Consider the following 17,326-nt stretch of genomic DNA (forward strand, 5'->3'; position numbering starts at 1 on the left):
TACAGAATCTGCACATTTCATATAATGAAAAATTGACAATGAGGATATGTACAGGTTTATAAAATCTTCTCTCTCTCTCTCTCTCTCTCTCTCTACATACTTGTGTGTGTGTATATATATATATATATATATATATATATATATATATATATATATATATATATATATATATATATATATATATATATATATATATATATATATATATATATATATATATATATATATATATATATATATATACACAGTCATACCGCCAAAACATTTCGAACACAAAACTCGTGTATACACGAATTGGTAAAATATCCCATATTTCGCCGAGCACGACTTTGACTCGCAATTGCATGATTTGGTCTCCATTTCAATCTCCCGCTGGTCCTGGTGGATGCACTTGACCTTCCCTCCCAAGCATCTTGGACTCTTCGTAATTTGCTGAAAGTCATGGAAGATGCAACATCCCTCTTCACTGAAACAGATCCCATCCTGGAGAGGAGCATTAAGTTCAAGAGGGGTGCTGAGGAGCTTCTTTTGCCATACAAGGAGACCCTACGCTATATGGAAGCATTTGCCAGTCAGAGGCCCATCATTTCATATTTCAAGCTCTCTCCAACCAGCAAATAAACTAAAGGTACTAGTACTATAATTAAATAAAATGTGTGCTTGGTACTTCATTTATTGTTTTGTTTTTTTTCAGCCTTTTTGGTAAAAAAAATTTTTTGGGGGAGGATCTGGGAACGTAACCCCCATTTTCCCATAGGGCCTAATTATTCGCCGAACACGAATCTCGCCGTGCACGACGAGCTCAGGAACGTAATTGTCGTGTTGAGCGAGGTATGACTGTGTATATATGTGTATATATATATATGTATATATATATATATATATATATATATATATATATATATATATATATATATATATATATATATATCATAAAAAACTAATCACAGTTTTGAAATTATTACCTTACTTGGTTTGACAAGCCCCATTATAATACCAGACAGGTCTACATTGATGTGTTGACTTACTGAAATCCATATGACAGAATGCAAATTATCAGAAACATTTCTTGACTCGTAAGCTACAACAAGTCAGTTTCTGAGAACATCACTTCACCTACCTTCTGTTACTACTTGTGAGGTGGGGCACAACATCCTGTACACTTGTTGCCACAGCAGTGTTGCACAATGGATGAATGTACAGTACCTTTGAATGTTGCTTCCATGAATTCACAGCCACAGCAAGAAGGCTTTGTCCAGGAGCATAACTGTCCAACACAGAAAAGTAAATAATTAGATAACTTATTAATAGTACCATTATGAGAGAGAGAGAGAGAGAGAGAGAGAGAGAGAGAGAGAGAGAGAGAGAGAGAGAGAGAGAGAGAGAGAGAGAGAGAGAGAGAGAGAGAGAGAGAGAGAGAGAGAGAGAGAGAGAGAGAGAGAGAGAGAGAGAGAGAGAGAGAGAGAGAGAGAGAGAGAGAGAGAGAGAGAGAGAGAGAGAGAGAGAGAGAGAGAGAGAGAGAGAGAGAGATAAGGTTTTAAAACAAATCAAGAGTACCTTGAAATTAGGGTCCCTTTGACTTGCTGCAGTCCATTCTCTTGTATGCCAAGTGCAGAAAAAGGCACAAGCTTTGAGTCCCACTGAGTGGCAGGAAGGAAGAGCCTGGAGCCCCGCAACCTGAGGGTCAGCGTGCTCGACACCACAGACAAACACTCAAGAAAGGTGAAGGTGATGGCACTCCTCACAAGTCTGAATAATGATAGATAAATCCCTGATAACACGCACCACATCACTCAATATCATGTCTGGGATGCCTGTGAAAATGTATACCAACAAAGTGGCTGGATGAGAGATAAAAGAACACTGGCATATACAGTTTACAAGAAAGGAGGTAAAGTTTTTTTTGGGCAACAATAAAGTTTACAATACTTACTTAACAATGTATCACTAAGCTCACAATCAACTCAGAGAACCTTATTTCATCATCATTAATACCCTACTCTTCTCTGGGCAGCTCCAAACTATGCTAAAAATGGTTTTAGTCACATCATTTGACTCAGTTATAGAAATTTACCACACCACTCATAACTCAACCAAGATTTGCAACAGTCAAAATAGTCCTCTCTTTACTTAAATAACCTTAATAGCTATTTAAGTAAATAAAAGTATTTTCACTCACCTCTTTATACTTAAAGCAGCATGAGATCTGAGTTTCTTTGGAGTATACACTTGGTAAGGAAACATGACTAGGACAGTGAACCACAGACCAGCTGCCTGGGACATGCTGGGACAAATTACTCTTCTCCTCTCCAGATCCAGATGACCTTTCCCAAACATAGATCTGCAAACATTGTTATTTTTTTTTCCTTCCTCTCATATGATCATTTTCAAGAATTTACATTTCATCTTAGATATAAAAAGGAAAGTATCATAAAAAGATTTTCTCTTTGTTTTCATTCTTCAATGAATCTGTATCATGATGAAAAAAAAATAATAATAATAATCTCAGATTATTTCTATTATCAGAGAAACTACTCATTTAGGGCAATACTATGATTTCATATGACATAACATTCAAATATTTTTTATAAATTAGAGATGTACTCCATGTAGATGATACACAGAATGGAAACAATCTGAATAACTACTTAAAAAGAGAAAATATCTATTCTTGATTACTTCCATTTGTTTCACCTATAAATCTTTTTTATTTGAAAAAAAAACTTCAATCTCCATCCTAGAATCACTGCCCACCATTCTCTAGCTTGCAATGGGCAGAGACAGCAAACCATGTACCAGATTTCAATAATCATAAAAGGAAAATAAAGAAGAGGATATTGGTGGAGACATGGTACAAATGTACACTATCCTGGACACTTTTCAATGGAATTACTAACGTAAAGAGCAGAGAGGAGACAGGTATATATTCTGCTCTGAATGGTGGTGGCCTGGGTGATGTGAGCATGCACAGTACAATATAATGTGTAGATGACTCACCTGAGAGGCCCCCAGGACCACCACAACTGTGGAGCAGCTGGGAGATGCAAATATCTTTGGTGCGTGGTGTGCAGGCACAGGGGAGGTGGATTGCTCCACTGCATCTGAGGTGACATTGCTATCAAAGCTCTGTGGCAATAACTGCTTTATTAAATCCCTCATAACATTACACCATGAAGTGAATGGAATTTACAGAAATATTACAATAATCATGAAGACAAAATTAATAAGTTTCAAGACATTAAATTAAAGTAAATACATCTGATATGAGATAAACATGAAATACAAAAAAAAACTAAAATAATGAAGCTCTTCAATACAAAGCAAGAAATATAGCTGAAACGTAAAAAAAATGTAAGTGTCACCTGGTGGAGATGTGGTGTGTGTAACCACCTCAGGAATCCCTTTTGCCTGCTGCACCTGGTTGGTGACAGTGTGCCAGAAGAACAGCTTGCCTGAGTTCAAGATGCCATACACAAACATGCCTGCCAAATCATTAAATCATTCACCTACACCTTTCTCCCAAACACCCCCTCTCCTTCCCTCCCCTTCTCTCTCTCTCTCTCTCTCTCTCTCTCTCTCTCTCTCTCTCTCTCTCTCTCTCTCCATCTACCTACCAATCTATAAAAGGAGTAATAGATGCCACTACCTGCACTCTTCAATAATCTAGCATTCATCTGTGTTCACATTCACAGCATCAGTGTGCACACAAGCATGTACGAGCGCAGCGCACATGTGCGCACATGCACACATGCAAACACACACACACAAACACACACACACACACACACACATGAACACGGAGGAAAGAAATAAGACCAGTAACTTATGGAAGCAGGCAAAGGAAAAAAAACGAATCACTATCAGAGAAGAAGAAGTTTTACTGGAGAGTCAGGGATATGAAACTGATAAAGTGGATGATTGGGAAAACAGGAGAAGGGGAGAGAAACTAAAAATGGCATACACTAATGTGAATGGGTTACAGTCTGTTCTGGTAGAAATAAATGACTATCTTAGGGTAGAGAGGCCTGACGTGATGGGAATAACTGAAACTAAACTTACTGAAGTCATTGAGGAGAATAAAATAGGTGAAGGTGAATACAACATATGGGTAAGAAATAGAGCAGAAAAGCAGGGAGGCGGTGTGATGTTATTGGTGAAAAAAGATCTTGTTGCCTATGAACTGAGGAATGACTATGAGTTAGCTGAGGTGGTTGGGGCTGAGGTGGTGTGTGGAGGAGGTGTTGAACGAGACTTTGTTGTGGTATATGCTCCCCCAAAAACCAATTCATGGAATAGCTGCGGTGGCAAGTGGACGTGTTGTGTGTGCACTCCGTTTTTGGCTATTGTTTTTATAGTTAGCGAGTGGTGTTTGTGCTTGGTGTCTGTGTGTGGTGCTTTTGAGTGTTAGTGAAGTGAAAGTGTGTACTGCAAGTGTTAGATTAGAGTGAAATAGTGGTTAGAATCAGTGTTTGTGAGTTAAAAGTATTTTTGTAGAGCGAGGAGACTAGGCTTGTAACCGTCAAGTTGACATTGAAAGAGGATTAGTTGACCTCACTTGGGCCCCCCACCACCGCGGTTCCCCCATCCCGCCGTCACCAAGTATTTTTATTTGTTTGTTAGCTACATATAGTGTTCTTGTGAGTTAACAGATTGTAAATTAGTATGGGGGTAGGTACTGAAGTATATCAGAGTGTGATTGAGTGCGTGAAAGAGGGTGTTGAGGTGGGATTGGGCGAGTTTGTCGTGTGTGAGATGTGTGGGCATGACAGGAAGGTCGTTGACTTTACTGAGTGTATGGTGTGTAGGCTCAAGAGCGAGAATTTAGTTCTTTCTCTTGAGCACTGAGAATTGCGAGAGGAAATGAGAAAGCTAAGTGAGGGGAAAAGTGCGAATGAAGTTCTCATCTTTGAGTTGAAGGAGGAGGTTAAGAGGCTTGGGGAGGCAGTGGAAAAAATTAGGCAGGAGATCAGTGTTAGGCCGAAGGTTGGACCTTCTGAGGGAGACAGGTGGCTTGGCCCTCTGTCGGGAAGAGCAGAGTGGGGAAGAGGGAGCAGGCGAGCCAGACTGGGAAAGATAGTAGTCAGGATGGGCAGAGATGGCAGGTTGCGAGGGGAAGGAAAGCGGAGGCAGTTAGGGAGGATACGACTAAACTTGCTGAGTGTGAAAATAGGTTCGGTTTGTTGGAGGGGGAGGGGGAGAGTGAGAGTAGAGTGAATGAGGTGGTTGTAGTGAGTGAAAGGAGAGAGAAGGGGGTAGAGGAGAGGAGGAGGAGGGTTGTGCCTAGCACACCTCAGGTGTGTATGGTGGGTGACTCTCAGGTTAGGTACTTAGATAGCACTTTCTGTGGGAAAGACAGGGATAGGAGGATGAACATGTGCATGCCTGGTGCAGGTGTGAAGGCAGTGAGTGAGGAGGTGCAGAAGAGAGTTGGGGGGATGGAGAGGGAGGGTGTAGTAGTTTTGCACGTAGGTGGGAACGATGTCAGAGCAGGTGGGTCGGAGGAGTTAGTGGCAAGATTTCGGGAAATGTTAGGGAAGATAAGGGAGAGTGGTAGGAGGTGTGTAGTGTCAGGAATCTTGCCTCGTGTGTATGTCAGCAGGGAATGGTTGTCTAGGGGTAAAAGGGATGTGTAAGGATGTGGGTGTCAGCTTTGTGGATGTATGGGATAGGTTCTATGGGCGAAGGGATTTGTATGCTAGGGATGGTGTGCATCTGAGTAGGAAGGGTGTGGATGTGCTGAGTGGATGTCTGGAGGGGGGAGTTGGGATGGAGTGTAGGGGGTGAGGTAGCAAATGCATTTCAGAAGAAAGATGTTAGACATAAATTAGATAGGATAAACAGAGATAGTGAAAAGATTAGGAAAGATTTCCAGGTGCAAATAGGAGAGAATAAGATTAGGATTCCAAATAAGGAGACAGCATCTAGGAAGGTAGCAGGACTTAAATGTTTTTATGTAAATGCCAGGAGTCTTAGGAACAAGAAGGACGAGTTATCTAGTTATATAGTTGAGGAGGACTTAGATGTTGTATGTGTCACAGAGGCATGGGTAAATGAGGAAAAGTTTAGGGAAAATAGGAAAGAATATGAAGTAGATGGATACATTATGTATTTACACCAGAGAATTGGTAGGATAGGTGGAGGAGTAGTTATTTATGTAAAAAAAAATCCTTCATTTCCAGTCAGGTTAATGGTATTAAGGTAGATAACAGAGTAGAGTCCTTATGGCTGGATGTTAGAGTAAACAAAAGTAAGGTTATTAGAGTAGGAGCTTTTTATAGACCACCTAACCAGTCAGCAGATGTAGACAACCTTATGGTAGATGAGATAAATAGGGGGTGTACTAGTCAGACAATTATCTTAGGGGATTTTAATCTTAAGTCAGTAAACTGGGAGAGGATGGTAGGAGATGCTAGTGAAAATAAGTTTATGGAAAGTTTTCAGGATAACTATTTAGTGCAGATGGTAGATAAACCTACTAGGGGGAGGAAGGTTTTAGACATAGTACTAACAAATATTGAGCATTGTTTAAAGGAAGTTGAGGTAGGAGAGACTTTAGCAAACAGTGACCATCATATAATTAGATTTATCATTAATTCCAGTAGGGATAATATAGTGAATAAGACTAGAGTCCCAAACTATCAGAAAGGCAATTATGGTAGGTTACGTCAGTTATTAGGAGAGGTAAACTGGGAAGATAGTTTTGGAAATAAAACTGCACAGGAGATGTGGGATATTTTTAAGGTTGTAGTAAAGGGTATAGTGATGCAGTGTATCCCTTACAAAGATATAAGGCAGAGAAACAGGAAGCCATTATGGTGGACTCACAAGATAGGTAGACAGATCAGAGAGAAGAAGAGGGCATATAGAGAGTTGCAGAAAAGTGGGAAGATGTAGATTTGATTAGGTACAGACAGGTCAGGGATGATTTGAGTAAGGTTATAAAAAAAGTAAAAGGCAGGCAGAGATAAAACTAGCTAGAGCTGGGAGTAAAGATCCCAAAAATTATATAGTTATTACAAGGTCAGTGATAAAAGAAATAAGGATAGGATTGGACCACTCAGAAAAGATGGTGTAGTAGTGGATCAAAATGAAGACATAGTAGAATTATTGAATGAACAATTTTCTTCAGTATTTACTAGAGAAAGAATAAGAAATCCTGTTACAAACAGTGCGACGAGTAGTTTAAGAGCTTTAGAAAATATTGATATAAAACCGGGAATTATTAGGAAATTTATTCTTGAACTAGATGATAGGAAAGCTAGTGGTCCTGATGAGCTACATGCCAGAGTACTTAGGGAGGGTGTAGACAGTATTTCTGAAGTTAATCTTTGAAAGATCACTTAGGTTTGCTGAGATACCTCAGAACTGGAAGTTAGCTAATGTTACACCAATATTTAAAAAAGGTAGGAAGGATGATGCGAATAATTATAGACCGATTAGTTTAACTAGTATAGTATGTAAGATACTAGAGAAAATCATTAAGGGTAGTATTTGGGAGCATTTAAATGAGAATAGATTAATTAGAGATACCCAACATGGCTTTAGATCAGGGAGGTCCTGTCTTACAAATTTGCTCGATATCTTAGAATATATTACCAAGGAGTTAGATGATGGAAATAGCATAGATGTTATATATCTAGATTTTAGCAAGGCGTTTGATAAGGTACCGCATAGGAGGCTAGTGTACAAATTGAGACTACATGGGATAGGGGGTAGGTTAGTTGATTGGATTAGTGAGTGGCTTTCTGATAGGAAACAGAGAGTAGTATTAAATGGGGCAATGTCTGAGTGGAAGGAAGTGGTTAGTGGGGTACCCCAAGGATCAGTGCTAGGACCTCTTCTTTTCTTGGTGTACATTAACGATTTAGATACAGTAAAACCTCAACTCACGGCCATAATTCGTTCCTAAATCCTGTTAGTCACCTGATTTGTTTGTCCCTTGAATCAATTTTTCCCATAAGAATGTATTGAAATGCTATTAATCCGTTCCAGACTAAAAAAAATCATACTTTTGTCCATAAAACCCATTCAAATTAGACCTTTAATGTATGCATGACATGAACGAAATAATTATAGAAAGCCTAAATTGTTTTACTTACCTAAATGCTATCAAAAGGATAATAAAATGAATAAAAAAGAAAAGGTTATTTACTTGAGAGACTGGACGTTGATGGCATGATGGAATGGAGGAGAGGAGGATGGGGAGGAAGACAGACAAGATCCGAGAAGACAGTCATGAGAGAGAACTTTGGATGTGCGCAGCGTGCCAGAGCTACACAACAGCTGTGTAGTGTCACAAGTCAGTGCCGCTATGTGGGGGCCCGTTATAGTGAACATCGACGTGGGAAACATGGAAAGATTGCTAGTCTTCGTCTCTGCCTTTGGAAGACCCTTGCCTGCTGGGGATTGACTTCCTCACGCGTGTGGGAGCAAGTTTGGACTTCCAAGAAGGGAAGTTAAAGGTACGTGGCCAGGAAGTTCCTTTGATCCTCGGAGGTGATGCTCAATGTGAGAGGAGCGGGCAGTAGGGCAGTGTTCCTTGCCAGGCGAGCGAGGAAACAGCTGTGATGGATGTGCCACAATCTGCAGTACCTGGACATGGCCAAGATGATGATGACAGCAATACTGAGAGCCACCAGAGCAGTGAGGATAACGCCGAGGAAGCTACAGTAGAGCGCGCTGGTAACATCACCATGCCCAGGAAAAACAGGAGAAAATCGTGGTGGCACAGAGATTATGTTATGTAATATTTTTTGTATGTTCCTGTTTCTATTTTCTTTTGTGCTTATGTTTTGTTTTGTTGTTGTTTGATAGCCGGATTGGCTATCACAAAAACGGCTCGCACCCCGTTCGTCTCCCAAAATATCGTTTGTCCCCTGGGTCGATATATTGACAAACTTTTTGGTCGTCTCCCGAATTGTTCGTCCCTAGAGACGTTCGTCAAGCGAGGTTTTACTATAGGAATTAGTAGCAAAGTATCAAAGTTTGCAGATGATACTAAGATAGCATGTGCAGTACAGGGTGAAAAGGACAATTACAGAATACAACTAGACCTGGACAGGCTGATAGCATGGGCAGACAGGTGGCAGATGGAGTTTAATTCTAAAAAGTGTCAGATTATGCATTTAGGTAAAGACAACACAAACTTTAGCTATGAGATGGAGGGATGTTGGCTAGAGGCAGTAGAGGAGGGAAAGGATTTAGGAGTAGTGATAGACAGGACTATGAAAGTTTCAAAGCAATGTTTAGAAGCAAGAAATAGGGCAAATAGGATCCTGGGTTTTATAAATAGAAATGTTAGTTATAAAAGTAAGGAAGTGGTGCGTAGCTTATATAATTCCTATGTTAGGCCCCATTTAGAGTATTGCATACAGGCCTGGTCACCCCATTATAGGCAGGATATCAACATGTTAGAAGCAGTTCAGAGAAGAGCAACTAGGATGATACCAGCATTAAAGCACCTGGAGTATAGAGATAGATTAAAGGAATTAAACATGTTTTCATTTGAGAGGAGATGTATAAGAGGGGATATGATAGAGTTATTTAAAATGTTCTCAGATTCAAACTACATAGATGTGAGATCTTTCTTTACCTTAGAGGAGGAAAGTAGGACTAGAAATCATGGCAGGAAGATTAGAAAGCAAGGCTGCAGGTTAAATATAAGAAAATATTTCTTTAGTCATAGGGTGGTAGACTTCTGGAATGCATTGCCAGAGATGGTTGTAAATAGCACTAGTTTGACAATGTTTAAAAACAGATTAGATAAGCACTTAAATTTATTAGATTTATAATTATGTATAGTGCTGCATGATAGTTTTTATAAGAAATTTACTATAGTTAAACAAGACATGATCCCCATGTATGGGGATCACAGATTGTAGAGGAATTCGCTGCAGGACTTAGCCCTGTTAATGGGCCAAATATTTAGAATTAGTATATAATGTATTGTGTACTTGTAAGTGTATCTTTAAGTACTGATGACGAGGTCGCTGTGCGACTGATACAGGATAACCTAGATGGGCCCTGGTGGCCCTTTGTTATCCTATTATTTATGTTATGTTATGTTATGTTATAAAAGGAAGATGGAGGACACAAAAAGATGGATAGAGTATCTGATGGAAACTAAAGAGAAACTGGTAATGATGGGAGATTTCAACAGCAAAGAGATGAAATGGGAAGAGTGGACTGTGGATGGTAGCGATGATTCATGGGGTGGAGAGCTGCTAAGAATGGCAATGGAAAACTCATTGACACAGTGGGTAGAGGAAAATACTAGATACAGAGATGAGGATGAACTGTCACAACTAGACTTGATTTTCACTAAGGAGGCGGAGTTGATAGAAAACATAAAAAGTGGGTGTGCAATAGGGAAGAGTGATCATGTGATGATTGAGTGTGTATTAAGGGAAGGAAGAATAGAGAGAAGGAATGAACATCACAGAACAGGAAGATTCATCTACAGTAAAGCAGATTACATTAAATTAAGGAATTACTTTGAGCAAGCAGACTGGTGTGTTTTTGAGGATGCATGTGGAATTGAGGATAAAGGAGAGAGTTTGTGAACATTTACGAGAAAGGGGTCAATAAATATGTGCCAAGGGTGAAAAAGAAACGAAAGAGGATCCAAGTATGGTTTAATAAATGCTGTGAGGAATCAAAGAGGAAGAGAGACACAGTTTGGAAAAGGTGGATGAAGAGAAAAGGATCTTTAGTGTGGGATGAGTATAAAAAGGCAAGGAATCAGTACACAAGAATACGGAGAGAAGAGGCCAGAAAGTATGAGAGGGACATTGTGAAAAAATGTAAGGATGAGCCAAGATTATTCTATAGATTTATTAATGGGAAATTGAAAAATAAGAAAGAAATAAGCAAGCTGAAAGTTGATGGAGAATTCATTGAAGAGGAAAAACTCATGGCTGAAAAGTTGAATAAGTGTTTCTAAAAAGTTTTTACCAATGAAAGAACCTTCAATGAACCAAAGATCGAACCGACAGAAGATGAAGGCCTGGATGTAATTGAAGTGTTGGAGGATGAAGTGTGTGAAATGCTAAAAAGATTGGATGTAAGGAAAGCACAAGGGCCTGATGGAGTATCAAATTGGGTGTTGACGGAATGTAAGGATCAACTGGCAAAAAAGATTTGTGGCCTCATATCGAAATCTCTGCAGCAGGGGCAGGTGCCAAAGGACTGAAAAAAAGCAGATATAGTCCCCATATTTAAGAGTGGAAACAAGGAAAATCAGTCAAACAACAGGCCGGTGTCATTAACAAGTGTTGTGGTCAAACTGTGTGAGTCAGTAATAAAGAAAAGATGGAATGATTATCTAGAAAGGAAGAAAATATTGACTAATGGACAGTTTCGATTTTGGAAAAGGCAGATCATGTGCAACAAATTTATTGTGCTTCTACTCTCGGGTCATAGATGTGGAACAAGAAAGAGTGGGATGGGTGGATGGATTTTATCTAGACTTGAAGAAGGCATTTGATAAAGTCCCTCATAAGAGATTAATCTGGAAAGTGAGAGAACATGGCGGGCTGAGTGATAGGCTTTTGGAATGGATCAGTGATTTCCTGACTGGAAGAGAGATGAGAACAGTAATAAGAGATAGGAAATCAGCTTGAAGGGAAGTAACTAGTGGAGTACCTCAGGGGTCAGTTTTTTTTTTTATTTATACCATGAGGGCTTTTCACGGGAATTTATGGGCTAAAGGGGATACTTTTTAGGGTACCTCCTATCTCAAAGCCCACCCGCTAGGAAACCGTTGCCCTGAGTGAGGAAGCCCAACCTGCACTCAGACCGTGGACAGGATTCGAACCCGTGCCCTTGGAGACCCCTCGGATCCCAAAGCACGCATGGTTCCACTGTACCACAGCGGTTTTGGCACCGTTACTGTTTGCTGTTTACATAAATGATATGACAAAAGGAGTGAATAGCTATATGAGTTTGTTTGTGGATGATGCCAAATTAATGAGGAAAATAACTAAGAAAGAAGACTGTGAGGCATTGCAGAGGGACTTAGACAAGATCTGGGAGTGGAGAAGAGAGTGGCAAATGGAATTTAATATCAAGAAGTGTGTAGTGATGAATTTTGGTAAGAGCAGTATGAGACCAGTGTACAGATATAAGATGGGGGATGAGAAATTGGAAATAAAGACTGAAGAGAGAGATCTGGGAATAACTGTAACGGAGGGGCTCTCATCAGAGGTTCGTGTTAAGAGGAAATCTGGAGAAGCATACAATTTAGTAAGGAACATAAGAACTGCATTCTGCTACATGGATGAAGAGATGATCAAGAAGTTGATTGTTACAATGATTAGACCCAGGTTGGAATATGCAGCAGTACTTTGGTCTCCAAGAATGAAAAGGGATAAGAGGAAGCTGGAACGCGTGCAGAGGGCTGCGACGAAGCTGCCCCTAACCTTGGTGAATCTGTCTTATGAGCAAAGACTGGAAAAATTGAGTCTGCCGACACTGGAAAAAAGAAGGGAGAGAGGAGACCTTATCACTATGTATAGGATTCTGTCTGGCAGTGAGAAGTTGGACCGTGATGATTTGGTGGTAAAGGATATGAGAAGTGGGAGGAAGCATGGGAAAAAAGTGAAGATGAGTGTGTGTACAAAGGAGATCAAGAAATACAGTTTTCCACAAAGAATTGTGGGGATCTGGAATGGGCTGGAGAAAGAAGTGGTTGAAGCAAAAACAAATCACGGATTTAAGGAAAAGTTAGATGAGAGTAGATATAGAGACGGGACAGCACGAGTTTGAACTCCTCCTCCCGTAAACAACTAGGTAAATACACACAAGAATGGTTTCAGAATTTGAAGGGATGACATATGAGGAGAGAATAAAAGCTATGGATTTACCAACCCTGGAACAGAGAAGGGAGAGAGGGGATCTGATACAAGTTTATAAATTGATTAATGGAATGGATCAAGTGGATAATAAGAAACTGATCCTGAGAGAAGAACATGACATTCAAAGCACAAGATCGCATAGTAAAAAATTGAGGAAGGGAAGATGTCTGAGAGATGTTAAAAAATATAGTTTCTCGCAAAGATGTGTTGAGACTTGGAACAGTTTGAGTGAAGAAAAGGTATCAGCAATGAGTGTGCATAGTTTTAAAGAATAATTGGATAAGTGTCGATATGGAGACGGGGCTACACGAGCTAAAGCCCAGACCCCGTAAAACTACAACTAGGTAAATACACACACACACACACACACACACACACAAGTGGTTAGAGCGCTGCCCTCACAAGCCAGAGAACCAGGGTTCGATTCCTCGGCCGGGTGGAGATATTTGGGTGTGTTTCAGAGACTGCAGCAGATCAAACAGTGAAAAACACACACACACACACACACACACACACACACACACACACACACACACACACACACACACACACAGAGAGAGAGAGAGAGAGAGAGAGAGAGAGAGAGAGAGAGAGAGAGAGAGAGAGAGAGAGAGAGAGAGAGAGAGAGAGAGAGAGAGAGAGAGAGAGAGAGAGAGAGAGAGAGAGAAAATGGATGTAGAAAGCAAGGAAGGAGATGAGTGTAAGGGCTGATGCACACTGTAACTCCAGGAAGGAAAGAAGCAGAGAGGAGGGATCCCCCGTAGTGTCTTTAGAGCAGAGTCTTTAGCTTGACCTAAGATAAAATACATAATCATTTGGCAACTACTTAAACAAAATGTAGATATGACACTTAAGTAAGCATCATCATAGGGAAGTGGTTGACATTAACATCACAAAACATACCGTATTATCATCTTTACCACACTACAATCTTTATCCCCCAAGATTTTCTTTACAGACACATATAAAGACATACACATTGTTCCATGGACTATATAATTTAAGAAAAGCACTCCTACTTGCATCCTGACTACTTCTAGAGAGGCGGTGGCATAGTGGATACAGTGGTGAGCGTGGGATCGGGCAGATATCCACAGGTAGGTTCGAATCCCACCACATACCACTTTCAACCTATGCCATTTGTGGAGTGGTTTAAAGTTAGCTACATGTCACCATGATACCCAGGTTCTACGTCGTTACACTGAAGATGCTCTTAGGTGGTGATATGGGCCCTAATATGGGTACCACTATAAATAAAATTGTTTTCCCCACTAATGGGTGGAATCTGAACAGTGCTTCCCACATATACTCTTCAAGTATGCCTACTGGCACTATAGGCTGTAACATTAAAATTTTAAAAAATTAAAAAATCAAATGGCTCTTGTTGAATATGCACATGGTTTTAGTGACAAATCAATGTGAGTTCTACATTAACATGGGAAACAATTATCTGTATTGCTTTTAGTCATGGCAAAAGAGGAAAGTATTTGTAAATACAGGCCCATGAAAGACACTGACCATCTGAGGTAATATTGATAGCAGCAGTGGTCTTAGTGAAAGGTGTGAGTTTGGCCACCTTGGAGCAGGAACCAGAGGACAGGTCCACCTCCCCAACCAGATGCTGAGAGATGCTGCACACTCGCCCTCCATCCTGATGGAGCCACACCATAACGCTTACTACATGACAGATCACTTTAACAATGTTAGGGATGTGAATACAGGGAACCCTAAATATTCACAAAATCAAAAACAGTTGTTTTTTCAATCTAAAATTTCAACTGAAGTTTCAAAATTTTGTTTTTATGTTAGATTACACTCACTTTACCAAGCCAGGTCAATCTAGGCCAAGGTGATTTGGTCTTCAGTACTGAGTCTTGCACCAACAGCAGTGGGAGATGCATCGCCCCTCACTGCTTGCTATGCTTCACCCATTCCTTCTTCAAGTCTCACTAGAAAGAAAAAAAAAATGTATATATATATATATATATATATATATATATATATATATATATATATATATATATATATATATATATATATATATAAATATATATAAATAAACAACCAGTATATACTTCATGTTCACTATATCATAAAATGGATCGCTACACAAATAATTACACTTAAAATTACAAGAATGAAGTTTTCATTTCAATCTCAACATGTAATGCACAGAATGGCAAGTCTAGTATATTTCATGCTAAGGGCCATCTGGTTTGTGATGTGAGGTTAGTTAGGGAAAAGGTCATGTAAGGTGAAGGGGGAGGAAACCTGTCTAGGGCATGTGTTCTGAGATGTGCAGGCATTAAGTGTTTGAATGCATGTGCTGTTTTGTCCATCCTCGGAGTCCCTTTCCAACTATATTTCTAGTTAACTTGTTTAGGGGACAGCACCTCAGTGGGCCTTTTTTTTATCAATTTCTTTTTCCTTGGCCAGTTGTCCCTCTTACATAAAAGAGAGGTGTTTTGTAAGGTCATGATGGAAAATGAGGTGTTTCATTACATGTTTGCATGTGATGTGTTCAGAGATCTTGAGGATGATGGACGTGAGAAAAACAAGCCAATAACTAACAGTCCAATCACCTACCATGGAGATGGGAGTAACGTCAGCACAAAGCCACTCAGAGGGAAGAAAGAATGTGAAGTGGGATTGGGTAACAATTAGCTGGGAGGCTCAGGTACCACCAGGAAAACTGGAACCTCACCTGGTGGAAGGTGAAGGCAAAGAAAAACTATCAGAAACTTAAATAAACTTAGTACTGGGTTGCACACAACAATACTTCCATCAATACACTAATCTTGGATATTATGGAAGTAACCTTTGCCAGCTAATCTTAAGAACATGGGTTATCTATTCTTGGGATTTTTCTATTAACTATGATGTACTACACAATGAAATTAATAAAGAAGTTAATGAATTGCATGAATATAAACTTGGTAAATTTTTAGTTAGCTATACCAACAGCTAATTTCTGAATGAAATCATTTTTTTCTGGTAGATTTCAACCTGTTTTGAATGAATATTCACTTTGTTTCCATCACAAATCCATAATTTTATTCTACCCCCCCACCCTGTGTCTTACGGAAACACGATTTTGCTGTAAAACGAAGCATTTTCTTTCTGGTTTATTTTGGCCTGTTTTGAATTAATCTGCACTAACCTAACCTAACCTAAACCTAACCTAGTTGAGGCCACACACACACACACCACTGATGTCAATATTATTTTACTCTTACACCAACAACAACATGGCTTTTGTTACCCTTCTCATCTTCTAGAGCTTTTCATTGTTTATAACACTGATAAAAATATAAAAAAATTTACTACTTTTTGGGGAGAGCAAGCAATACCCACCTGTGTGATGGACTGACAGTGATAAAAATATTAAAAAATTTACTGTTTTTTGGGAAGAGCAAGCAACACCCACCTGTGTAATGGACTGACAGGCATTGAGGAATGCTGTTACATATCTTCGTTCATGTGTGTGTATTGTCACATTATTTGCACATGCACACATGAAATGAATGGCAAAGATTGGTTCCTTTGTTTGGGCATGCAGCCACTGACCAACAAAAATAATACATAATGAATCTGGCCAATCAGAGCAGCTTGTGAAGAGAAGAATTTTTCAGGTAGATTTCGACCTGTTTTGAATGAATATGCACTTTGTTTCCATCACAAATTTGTAGGGGTTTTTTTTATCCCCCCCCACCCACTCATCTCTTACAGAAACACAATTTTGCAGATAACAGCATTCCTGTGCCCGTCAGTCAATCACACAGGCAGGTGTTACTTGCTTTACCCCAAAAGTGGTCATTTTCTTAAACATTTTTAAACGTTATAAGCAATCTAAGACAAGTATATAAGGGTTCAAATTACTCAGAATGAAAAGCTCTATAAGATCAGTAGGGTAAGAAAAGACATGTTGCTGTTGGTTTAAGAGTAAAATACCTTACCTTAACTAAGCTAGTCTTCAGATAAAAATGTTCGTGTTATTTCAATATTATCCTGAAGAATACACAAGGGCATGACCAACACTTCGTCACGTGTAGTGTATGTAATAGATCGCTATGTCAGTGCTAGGACCTCTTCTTTTCTTGGTGTACATTAACGATTTATATATAGGAATTAGTAGCAAAGTATCAAAGTTTGCAGATGATACTAAGATAGCATGTGCAGTACAGGGTGAAAAGGACAATTACAGAATACAACGACTTAAATGTTTTTATGTAAATGCCAGGAGTCTTAGGAACAAGAAGGACGAGTTATCTAGTTATATAGTTGAGGAGGACCTAGATGTTGTATGTGTCACAGAGGCATGGGTAAATGAGGAAAAGTTTAGGGAAAATAGGAAAGAATATGAAGTAGATGGATACATTATGTATTTACACCAGAGAATTGGTAGGATAGGCGGAGGAGTAGTTATTTATGTAAAAAAAATCCTTCATTTCCAGTCAGGTTAATGGTATTAA

The 17,326-nt window shown here is 39.5% G+C and overlaps 1 protein-coding gene across 1 annotated transcript in view; it reads right to left on the reverse strand.

Moving 5' to 3' along the window:
- Positions 1 to 17,326, reverse strand: part of LOC123507024 — a 48,245-nt gene that overhangs the window by 25,700 nt on the left and 5,219 nt on the right. Inside the window, exons 2-10 of the mRNA XM_045259521.1 lie at positions 15,441 to 15,558; positions 14,675 to 14,803; positions 14,373 to 14,505; positions 3,363 to 3,482; positions 2,998 to 3,101; positions 2,180 to 2,341; positions 2,001 to 2,026; positions 1,558 to 1,749; positions 1,121 to 1,267 (exon numbers count right to left, since the gene is read on the reverse strand). Of these exons, the coding sequence (XP_045115456.1) occupies positions 1,121 to 1,267; positions 1,558 to 1,749; positions 2,001 to 2,026; positions 2,180 to 2,341; positions 2,998 to 3,101; positions 3,363 to 3,482; positions 14,373 to 14,505; positions 14,675 to 14,755 (965 nt within the window). The 5' untranslated portion in view covers positions 14,756 to 14,803; positions 15,441 to 15,558. The remainder of the gene's footprint in view (positions 1 to 1,120; positions 1,268 to 1,557; positions 1,750 to 2,000; positions 2,027 to 2,179; positions 2,342 to 2,997; positions 3,102 to 3,362; positions 3,483 to 14,372; positions 14,506 to 14,674; positions 14,804 to 15,440; positions 15,559 to 17,326) is intronic.

Source organism: Portunus trituberculatus, chromosome 21 (genome assembly GCF_017591435.1).
Source record: "Portunus trituberculatus isolate SZX2019 chromosome 21, ASM1759143v1, whole genome shotgun sequence".
Taxonomy (NCBI): Eukaryota; Metazoa; Arthropoda; class Malacostraca; order Decapoda; family Portunidae; genus Portunus; species Portunus trituberculatus.